Source organism: Camellia sinensis, chromosome 13 (genome assembly GCF_055761805.1).
Source record: "Camellia sinensis isolate YWXY chromosome 13, ASM5576180v1, whole genome shotgun sequence".
Taxonomy (NCBI): domain Eukaryota; kingdom Viridiplantae; phylum Streptophyta; class Magnoliopsida; order Ericales; family Theaceae; genus Camellia; species Camellia sinensis.
The window spans coordinates 84,112,226-84,123,903 of record NC_138973.1 but is presented as its reverse complement, the minus strand read 5'-3'; the positions used below and the strand labels follow the sequence as shown (position 1 = coordinate 84,123,903).

Sequence of the window (11,678 nt, the reverse complement as noted above, 5' to 3'; positions counted from 1 at the left end):
ATTTTTTTAAAATAGTTCTCGATATCAGAAAATTATGAAATTTTTATATTTTGTTCACATACGAGTCTAGCACATTGGGTAAAAATTTTAGAATTAAATGATAAGTATTTATTTTATGAAAATTCACGGACTGATTGGTGTTCAGTTTAATTTATAGCAGATTTTTGTTATTTAATTTTGAATGTTTAGATCATGATTTGGATAAATTTGTTAGGTCTATTTTGGTATATAATTGGACCATGTTTGGCTTCTGGGTGGGACCCATGACTTAGATTTAATTTAATTTGAGTTTGTTTAGTGACTCATGTTTAACTATTTGGTCCTTTTTAATTATGTGATTGGTAGTAACCACCTTGAGAGTTGTTATTATTTATTATATAGAATTATTATAAATATTTGATAGTTGATTTTATGATGTGTACCATATGGTGAAAAATTATATATTTTTGTAGTGAAAAAAATGAGTATATATTTTGTGGTGTACAAAAATATTATATTTTGTAGTGAGAAAAATTATATCATTTTATAATTTATATTGTAAAATTTGAAAATATTATTTAAAAAAATTATATTTTGAAAAAACTAATTTTTTTTTTTCTTTTGGAAAGCCAAACCCACATAGGCCCACGCCTTTCCTTTTCCCCTCCTTTTTGTTTTTCTCTTTGTTGTACAGAGAGCTCGGCTCTCTCATTCTCTCTCCCAGCGTGTATCTCTCCTTCTTTCTTTCTTTATTCTTCGTTATTGCTCAATCTTTGAGCTTCAAATGGGAGTTCTTAGAGTGAGATTTTGCAAAAACTTTGTAAATGAAAGTTGGAAAGCTCGTCGTGATCTTTGCAATGGCAGTCTCGAGTTCACGATCGGGTAAGATTTGTCTTCCAAATCTACTCTTCTTCATTATTTGAGGTAAGGACTTTCTTCATATTTTTAGATTAAAGTTATGTTAGGGTTATTTTGAGAAAATATATCATTATAAGAGGTATTACATATATATATATATATATTTTCAGATTTTTGTTTGGTAATTTTTGAAAGAAAAATTATGTTGAAATGTTAAGAATGTTGGTATTTTGAGATTGATTTGGGAAAATCAATTTGTGTTGATAATTTTGCAAAGAAATTCGAAAATAAAATTTAATAGTTGTATGGATTGTCTCTACATCATATTATGATTAGATGATTTATTTTGAGAAATATAAAGTTGAATTTTTTTTATCTTTGATTTAGAATTTATTTTTGAAAAAAATAATTTAATGTTGAAGAATATGGAGTAAATGCTTAAGTAGGAATTATAGAGTTGTTTTGGAATTAAAAACTTTAAAAGTGTTATATTCATGATATTTTATAAAAGGTAATATGTTGATGATGATTAAGTTGTGTTCAGTTTTATGAAAACAAAAATGTGAAATGTGGACTTTCAAACTCATAACCTTGAAAATATTACTATTTGGCATATTTCATAATTTTTAATGTAAATATCATGTTGGTTAAGTAATTTTAGAAAAAGTTGTGAGATTGTTATTAGTAAAGAATTTGGTAAAAATATTACCTCTTTAAATAACTTGGCATGAAAAATGGTTTTGTTGAAATATAGTTATATTTGAGGCATGAGGCATGCGAAGTTAGGTTTGGTATTATTAATTTGAAAATTTTTTAATATAACAAACTTACTAATTTAGTGGATTAAATTAGTTTTGATTAAAAGGTTATATCTGTTATGGTTAAAAGTGTGTTATTAAGATTATACCATAACTTTTGACATAGTAGAATGTAAATGGTAATATTTAATAAGTTGGGATTTTCTTTGAGTTATATATATGTTTTTGTAAGATTTAGATGATTTTTGAAATCATCCTTTGATTTGTTTTGAAAATTGATTGTTGATTCAAGAAGATAAAAGATTTTTTGAGTTTACTTTCTTGTGCCTTTTAAAATTGAAATTGAGGGTTTTGAACTATGAGGATTGAAGAGAAATGTTTTTGGTGACTTTCATTCAATAAATAAAGATGAGTGATTTTGGTGAGAAAACCTAGAAATTGGGAATTTTTAAGAAAGATGTTGACAATCTTTGAAGATGTTATATTTATTTTGTGTGCCAAAATAAATGATGTTTGAAAAATTATTTATTTGTTTACATATAAATGATGGTTTTCATGGAATATGAGAATTGTTGAAATTTTGGAAACTATTGTTCAAAATGTTGATATAGTCTTGAAGTGACTAAATGGTTGAGATTACTCTAAGTATGAGAATTATGTTGTCCCATGGATGAATTGAAATAAAAGTATTTCTATTAATCTTGAGAAATTATATTGAAATGAGAAATGAGAAATTTGATCACAATGGAAATATTGTGTGGAAGTATTGAAAGTGGAAGAAATATTGTATTGTATTATTAATCATTGCATTGACATATCAATTCATTTGATAATGATGAGCTTTGAAATTTGATTTGAAAACTTTGCATTGAGAAAGGAATGTTGGGAAACAAGTTTTTATGAAATGATTTTGGGGTAAATACGGTGGTAAGTCTTGAAAGGTGGTGTAGATGAATTTGATTAAGTTGGCCTATGTGTCTTTGGTGAAAGACCAGAAAACCGCGCGGATAGGTGTCACGCCTTCCAGTTAATACTGGTAAAAATGACAGATTACAGGTGTCGAGCCTTCCAATTAATATTGGTAAAAATGACAATTTGGTAGTACTTGTAAAGTCTACTTGCAGACACCAGCCTAAGGATTACTTGTGTAACAACCCGAAAATTTAAGTTGTCCCTTAAATTTTATTATAAATAAGAAAAATCCTAAATGTTTAAGAAAATTTAAGTTGTCCCTTAAATTAGGAATTATATATTAAAAAAAAGGAAAAAAAGATAAAAAGAAGAGGTGTATAATTAGTTTAAGATTTGGGACAAAGTAAAATTCAACTTAAAGTGAAGGATTTTAGATAAACATAAAAGATAAGTACGAATTGATGACTTAACGACTAATGAATAGGGATTAGACGCGTGGCAGCCGCGTGGCTTGGTGCCCACAGTTGCCTTTCTATATAAGAGGGAATGTGCTCAGGATGTACTGAAGATCAAGAAGGAAAACAAATAAAGAAAGGGAAAAAAATACTGGAAATCAAGAAGGTTTTTGATAGTGAAAAGAAAGTGTGAGATATTAATTTTAAGGTGAGTTATATTATACCTTGAGTCACCATAATATATTTTATGTATATTTTGACTTACCATAATATATTTTATACAAGTTATGCTTTATAAACTATTATAGATTATATTAATATTTCAATTACGTGGATTAATTTCTGAACTCTTTTTGTTAAAATGAAACCCATGGATATGTTTGTTTAAATTTTAAAAAATATTAGACTATGACCTTATAAACAATTATGTTTTGTAAGTACCACCACGAGAGTCCCATGCCTTGGGGGACTTAAATAACCATTGGCCTTTGTTTGGCCACTTTGTGGCCCTCTGTTGTCATGGATCTGTTGACTTCTATTCTATGTGGAGCAAAGTGCTGTGTGGAGATAAGTGTTACACTATTGTGGGAGCCACCTCTATAATTCGTACGAGTCACCTCTCGAATCTGTATCTTTGTTCTAACTGTCACTCCTATGACCTCTGTTTCGTTCTGTTCGGTACTATGGTTATGGTTATTTATTTACATAATCTTAGTTTTGCTACTTAAATGATTATTCGTTCAGACCAAGTGATCTTAAATATTTTAGTTACATAACTATCCATGGTTATTTTGTGTCCCTTATACTCTTGGCATAATATTTCTCATTCTGCCATGTGCTTATAGTTGCTTACCAATTTTCAAGAAACAATGCAATTCAGAAATAGCTTTTTGGAAAGCCTTAAATGCGGGGCTGCGGAATAGACACACACAACACTTTTATGATATTTTATATGTAAATATCGGCCGTTTTGGTCAATAAATTTTGTAATAAAAATAGAAGCTCCGATGGTTATTTTGGTATTCTCACTTAAATATTATCTCCGCTCGCGTTTATTAATTTGTTCAAGAATTGGACGGAGGTAACTTCAGTTACTGGCCATCACGATGCTTACCTCTTGGATACGGGGAGCGGGTCGTGACAAGTGGTATTAGAGCAATGGTTTATAAAAAAAAATAAAAATAAATAAAATCATCATTGGAGCATAGGACATGCGCACATTTAAGAAGTAGGATAGCAGACAATTAGTACCTAAATATTATATTTTGTTAGTCGATTTAATTATATTATAATTTTGTATGATTTTAATTATATTATAATTATATATATAAAAATTAATTAATTAAATTTTTTTTGGGTGCATAATTTGTGAAGGATATTAGATATAATTTATATTTGTTATAGCAAAAGAATGAAAAGAAATAGAGGGTGTCGGGCTCAAGCACTAACCAAAATTATAATATAATTAAATACATATAATTTTCAGCTCAGTATTCCAAAAAAAAAAAAAATCATTTCGACTATTTACAAATGGGTTCAAATTCTAAAGATACTAATTTTGAAACTATTTTCTATCAATGGAAGATTCACGGATAAAAGGAATGGAAGTTTATCTCAAATTTCTTCAACTCTTACATATGATTTTGTCATTATATTTTCAGTCGCTTGTTTAATTGTGTTCTTATTTTATTTTTTTATTTTCAGAAGCAAAACTAATGAAAAGTTTTTAAAGTTACCGATTGTTTCTCATTTTGGCCCAAAAAAAAAAAAACGTTTTGACAAATAAACAGTGAGTTGTTTTTGGTAAAAAAAAAATTTGAGGTAATATTTTATATCAGATTAATCAGCAAATATATATTTATCAAAGTGCGCAACGGATAACTCACACATATGACAAATTTGGAGGACGACATTTGTAAAAAGAGAGAAGATTGTAACAACCCAAAAATTTAAATTGTCCCTTAAATTTTATTATAAGTGAGAAAAATCCTAAATGTTTAATTAAATATTCTGTAAAAGTAAAATAAAATATTAAATGTTATAGATGTAAGAGAAGTGTAATTAAATTAGGAATTATGTATTAAAAAAAAAAAGAAAAAAAAAGATAAAAAGAAGAGGTGTATAATTAGTTTAAGATTTGGGCCAAAGTAAAATTCAACTTAAAGTGAAGCATTTTAGATAAACATAAAAGATAAGTATGAATTGATGACTTAATTGCTAATGAATGGGGATCAGACGCGTGGCAGCCATGTGGCTTGGTGCACATGGTTGCCTTTCTATATAAGGGCGAATATGCTTAGGATGTACTGAAGATCAAGAAGGAAAACAAATAAAGAAAAGGAAAAAAATACTGGAAGTCAAGAAGGTTTTTGATAGTGGAAAGAAGGAGTGATGTAATAATTTTAAGGTAAGTTATATTATACCTTGAGTCACCATAATATATTTTATGTATGTTTTTAGTTACCATAATTCATTTAATACAAATTATATTTTATAACTTATATTTATATTTTAATTATGTTGATTATTTTCTGAACTCTACTTGCTTAAAATAAAACACATGGATATGTTTGTTTAAATTTTAAAGAATATTTGACTATGACCTTATAAATAATTATGTTTTGTAAGTACTACCACGGGAGTCCCACGTCTTTGGGGACTTAAATAACCATCGGCTTTTGTTTGGTCACTTTATGGTCTTCTGTTGTCATGGATTTATTGACATCTGTTCTGTGCGGAGCAAAGTGCTGTGTGAAGATAAGTGCTACACTATTGTGGGAGCCACCTCTATAATCCGTACGAGTCACTTCTTGAATCCGTATCTCTGTTCTGACTGTCACTCCTGTGACCTCTTTTCCGTTCTGTTCGGTACCGTGATTATGGTTATTTATTTACATAATCTCAGTTTTGCCACTTAAATGATTATTCGTTCAGACCAAGTGATCTTAAATATTTTAGTTACATAACTATCCATGGTTATTTTATATCCCTTATACTCTTAGCATAATATTTCTCACTCTGCCATATGCTTATAGCTGTTTATCAATTTTCAGGAAACAATGCAATTCAGAAATAGCTTTTGGAAAGTCTTAGATGCGGGTCTGCGGAATAGACACACACAACACTTTTATGATATTTTATATGTAAATATCGGCCTTTTTGGTCAATAAATTTTGTTATAAAAATAGAAACTGCAATGATTATTTTGGTACCCTCACTTAAATATTATTTCTGCTCACGTTTATTAGAATTGGCCAGAGATAACTTTAGTTACTGGCCATCACGATGCTTAACCCTTGGGTATGGGGAGCGGGTCATGACAAGTGGTATCAGAGCAATGGTTTATAAAAAATAAATAAGTAAATAAATAAAAAAAATCATCATTGGAGCACAGGACACAAGCGCATTTAATAACTAAGATAGCGGGTAATTAGTATCTAAATATCATATTTTGTTAGTCGATTTAATTATATTATAATTTTATATGATTTTATATATATGTATATAAATTTATTTTGTTATTTTTTTTGGTGCATAATTTGTGAAGGATATTAGACATAATTTATATTTGTTGTAGCAAAAAAATGAAAAGAAATAGAGGGTGTCAGTGTCAAGTGCCCACCAAAATTATAATATAATTAAATACATATAATATTCAGTTCAGTATTCAAAAAAGAAAAACAAAAATGGTTGCGACTTTTACTGTTAGGTTTTATTCTTGGCAACCCCGTTTGACAAAACTCCTTTCAGTTGTATTTGTTTTCGCACCTTTTATTTCAGTGAGGCTATGAGTTTATTAGATGCGAATCCAACCCGAATCATGCCTTTGTCAATTTCCATGGATCAAAACAGAGGTTGTAATAGGATCAAGTTTTCTAGATTTTCCAATTTTGAACGTCCCGCTCGAGCGGGGATTGCAAACTCACAGCATCTCTGCTTCGCCTGAAAAAGTACTAGATGGTGTGATTCGACGCTCGAGCGTGGGGACGTCCCCTCGAGCGTGAAGCCTATATGAATCACACAATTTTGAAGCCTCCGCTCGAGCGGGAATTACCACGCTCGAGCGGACCGTGCGAACACAGATTCTTGGATTTCTATAAGGAATTGGTTTTCTTCCAAAACTAGGATTACTTTGGTTTTCTATAAGTATTTGGGCTTCTCCCAAAACTTGGACAAGTCCTCCAGATCTTCTTTTTGGATTCTAAGGTTTATATCTGGGGATTTTTTGCTAGTTTTCTTTGATGTTTTCATTGAGTATTCAACTCATGGTTTAAGAAGCATACATCAAAGGTTTGTTTGTTTATTCTACACAAAAGAGAGAGTTGTTCTTCGGTAGATTCTGAAGAATTCGACCCTGAAGCTTTGGTGGATTCTGGAGTGGTTCATCGTCAAAACAATTCCGAGGTGAAGACGGGGTTGGAAGAGGCACATAGAGGTTGGTTCAATTCGGGCGTGGATTCGCTAGGTAATTGAGAGTATACTTGTGTAATTCCTTTATATCTTCTTAGTGGATTGTTTTGTGGCTGTTGCCCGTGGTTTTTTATCACAATTGGAGGTGTCTAATTGTGGTTTTTCCACGTAAAATCGTTGTGTCGATTTGTCTTGATTGTTTGATTGGGATTGTTATATATTGCTTAAAATTGATACATAATCATAACTCAACATCTAGGGGATTTCTAGATTTTTCAATTGGTATCAAAGCGGGTTGCTCGTTTGTGTTTTAAAACTTTTGAGTCAGATCTTGTTTGATTTGTGATAATGGATTCAATTCGTGAGGGAAATTCTATGGTTTGACTACCCCTACTTGACGGATCCAATTATTCTTTTTGGAAAGCTCGGATGAGATCGTTTTTGAAATCTATAGATGAAAAAGTTTGGCAATCGGTCATGAATGGGTGGACCAAACCAACAATTACCGTTGATGGAGTAACGTTCCCCAAACCAATTGAAAAGTGGGACACAATTGATTACCAAAATAGCAGCTGGAATAGTAAAGCTATCAATTCTTCTTTTGTGCTGTCACACCTGAAGAGTTTAGTCGAATTTGCAATAGTGAAGTCGCAAAAAAGGCTTGGGATATCTTACAAACTATTCATGAGGACACTCCTTCGGTGAAATGCTCAAAACTTCAAAGGCTCACATCTAGTTTCAAAAACCTTTCAATAAAGATAGTGAGACCTTTGATGAATTTTATGCGAAGTTGAGTGACATTGTAAATTCCAGCTTCAATTTAGGTGAAAAAATACCAGAATCCAAAGTTATGGGAAAAATTTTGAGATCCTTGCCCGATCGGTTCCAACCAAAAGTTACGGCTATTGAGGAGGCTCAAGATGTTGACAACCTCAAGCTAGATCAGTTGGTTGGAAATCTCCAAACTTATGAGGCACATAGGAATTTCAAAAAAAAAAAAAAAAACAAAAAGATATTGCTTTTAATAGTGCTCATAGAGTTGGAGAGGATTCTGATGAGGATTGTGAGATAGATTCCAAGATTACGGCTACTTTTGTTAAACAATTTAAAAAATCTTTTTTGAAAAAGAATCCTAATCTTTTGGAATATACTCATTCTCATAAATCTAAAGGCAAAGATAAACTCAAAATTAATTCTATAGCCAAGAAGGAGAAATGAAAGATACAAGGGAACTCTGAAAGACTCCAATGCTATGAATGCCTAGAATTTGGCCACTTTGCTCAAGAATGCCCCACTCGGTTGAGGAAGAAGAAAGCCCTCGCTATCACTTGGGATGATGAATTAGAATCTGATGAAGATGAAAGTGACAATGAAGATCAAGGCGAAGAGGGACATAAACAATTCCTTGCTTTCATGGTGGCTTCTGAAACTGAAAGACGAACAGAGTATCCGAAGAGCCTAGTTGAGAATGCCACTGATGATGAATCCTCAGGAAGTGATGATGAAGAGCTTGAGCAAGCTTATGAAAAGTTGTATAAGGAATCTCTTAAGCTATCCAAATTGAATGACAAACTCACTATGAAACTCACAGCATGTGAAAGTGAGAATGTCAAACTAAAGGAGGAGATTTCCGAGGCTAGGATTGATGCCATCAAGATAGCTAATGATCGACAAAAACTCTTGACTTATGAGACAGAGAGGAATGAGCTACAGCAAATCTATGCAAAATATGAAGAAAAAATTAAAACTCTCGAGATGTCTCAAGTTGCTTTGGAAGAACTAATGATCAAGAAAGAGGAAGAACTCAAGTGTGCTATGGCTACCATTGGTCTTTGGAACAGAGGATCAAAGACTTTGGACAATATCATTGGGTCTCAACAAATTTGTTCGGATAAGAGTGGCATTGGCTTTGGTGATATGAAAGAGCAAAAACAGAGTGCTTCCACATCTCATGGTACAAGAACTCAAGGAAAGGGAGAAAAAAAATTCAACATAAGGATGGACTTCTCAAACTTCCAAGAGTTGGTAAGGTAAAAGAAAAGAAGGTACACCCTGTTTTTATTTGTCATCATTGTGGTCTGTATGGTCATATTCGCCCTTATTGTTATAAGTTGCATGGGAGAGTGTCTCATAAAGATGGAAGAAATTCTAACATCTCATGGGGTAAGTGACACTTCATTGGTCGTATGGAGGTTAAGGGTCATAATAAACCTTGCTATTTTGATTTGCTTGAGACCAAACATGAACAGAGGTTGTGTTTACCTAGACCTAGAGATAGAATGTTGGAAACCAAGTCGAGATGGGTTCCCATTGAAAGCAAAGGGAACCACAACGTCAAGACACCATCCAAGAACCGTAACGCTCACAACTTTGTTCGTACTAATGCGGTTTGGGTGAGAAAACTTGACTTGTGTTAATTTGCTTTGTCGTTTTAGTTTTTGGGTTTTTGTGTGTTGTTTTTAATAAAAAAAAATGTGTGCTTGTTCGTTTTTTTTTGCTTTGGTTAAAAAACAAAAAAATAAAAATAAATAAAAAACCAAAAAGATTTTCTTTGTATGGTTTTGCAAGCTTGAAATTTTTTAGTGGTCCTTGGTACATATTGAAATTGATGAGAATATCCATTACATGTTAATATATGTGTGCTTTCTGTTGTCATTACTCATTTTGGAGTGCATGTTTTTTGATTATTATGTCTCATTCTGTACACATTCTTGGATTAGCAAATTTTGGAGTCTTCCGCCTTAGTGATTTTTTTTTCTCTATGAATTTCTATCATTGATCTTTTGCGTTTCTAGAGGAATTGACCTATACTAGCATATCATGGGTGATGTTGAGTCTCTTAACCACCTACCATCTTTTTGCATCTCCATGGCTTTCCCCTCAATTCTTTGTAGTCCAGCCATGAGGAAAAGGCTACCTCAGAGTCACCAACCAGGCCATCCTTATTATATCCATACTTCTCTGGTTCGGTTTCCATACTCTTGAGCGTGTCAGCTGCCAATGAGTGTGCAAAAGAAAAAGAAAGAGTAGAAGAAAAAATATGCAAAAGAAAGAAAAAATGTGCAAAAGAAAGAAAAGAAAAAAAAAAGATTCATTGATTGAGGGAGAGCCTCCGCCTTTACTCACCAAATACCCCTTGATTCCTAGTGGTTTGTATAGCGATCCCGGGTTTACCCTTATTGTACAGTGATCCGGACATGTGTCCGTGGATGTTGGTTGTTGTTTATTATCGTGTTTGCATCCTTGTTATTTCATATTTGAGTTATGGGATGTGTTAGGCAGGTTTGTTACAGGTTGGTTGTGTTTGGGAGCCTAGTGTTGCTGCCCAGATTTTTTGGTCCTTCGCTCGAGCGAGGAGTTTGTCGCTCGAGCGAGAGTTGTGTTGCACCTGGTTCTGGACCTGAGAGCTGTTTTTCTTGGCTCGAGCGAGCTTCCTTCGCTCGAGCGGTCTGGATTTTTCTTCGCTCGATCGAGAACTTCTTGGCTCGAGCGAGAGTTTTCTGTGTCTGGTCGCTCGAGCGACCAATCCTTCGCTCGAGCGAGCGTGTTTTATATCAGCGGACAACAGCGTCTTAGACATCACTTTTTCAGTCCCTTTCTTTGATTAAACCCTAAATCCGACACCCTCTCTCTCTAAACTTGCACTCTCTCTAAGATTTGATCTCCCTAGGGTGTGAATCTAGCCTAGGGCCTTTGTTAAAAAGATAGAGGGCGTTGAGAGCTTCGATTTAATCTGAAAAAGTTTGGATTTGGAGCAAGTTGATCTTCGAGTCTTCATCTCCTTTGTGGCTTAAACTTCGAGGTAGGGATATCCTACTCCTCTCTATGGGTTTTGTCTTTAAATTTTGGTATTTTGAGATGTTGGGTTTGGTTTGGTAATTTTGTGAAAGTTTGGGGCTTTTGTGTAATTTTACAAAAGTTGGGGTTTTATTCATAATAAACCTAGATGCATGTTTGGCATAGGAAAATGGAATGATTGTTGAATCATTGATGAAAATGGGACCTAAGGGTTGAAATGTTAATTATGGGAATTGACCTAATTACATTGTTTAATTAATTGGGATAATTAATTGAGAAGAATGAAGAAATGAAATATTGATTGAATATCCATTGTGCATTTATTTTCTGTTTAGAAATAACTGCTTTGGGCTATCGGTGGAGGATAGTCGTGATTGTTGTAGACAATGCATGATGATTAGGTAAACTGAAACTAATCAATGAAATGTGTCATGGAACTTGACGGTTGATAGAATACATTAATTGTATGTATTGGGTGATTGTATATAGAACTAATGTGTTTATATAC

The 11,678-nt window shown here is 32.6% G+C and overlaps 1 protein-coding gene across 2 annotated transcripts; it reads left to right on the top strand.

The window, feature by feature from the left end:
• The first annotated feature begins 666 nt into the window (after positions 1-666).
• Positions 667-10,520, top strand: LOC145806241 (uncharacterized). Of its 2 annotated transcripts, none has more exons than XM_082902685.1 (2): positions 667-861; positions 6,016-10,520. In XM_082902685.1, the coding sequence occupies exon 2, from the start codon at positions 8,786-8,788 to the stop codon at positions 9,404-9,406; it is 621 nt and encodes a 206-aa protein (XP_082758811.1). In that variant the 5' UTR covers positions 667-861; positions 6,016-8,785; the 3' UTR covers positions 9,407-10,520. The 2 variants fall into 2 exon arrangements, with proteins under 2 accessions (XP_082758811.1, XP_082758810.1); XM_082902684.1 differs by having other exon boundaries at positions 667-903.
• Positions 10,521-11,678: the final 1,158 nt, after the last annotated feature.

What these genes read in the sequence shown, in the direction of transcription:
- LOC145806241 (XM_082902685.1), top strand. Translation starts at nt 8,786, where the DNA reads ATGGTGGCTTCTGAAACTGAAAGACGAACAGAGTATCCGAAGAGCCTA.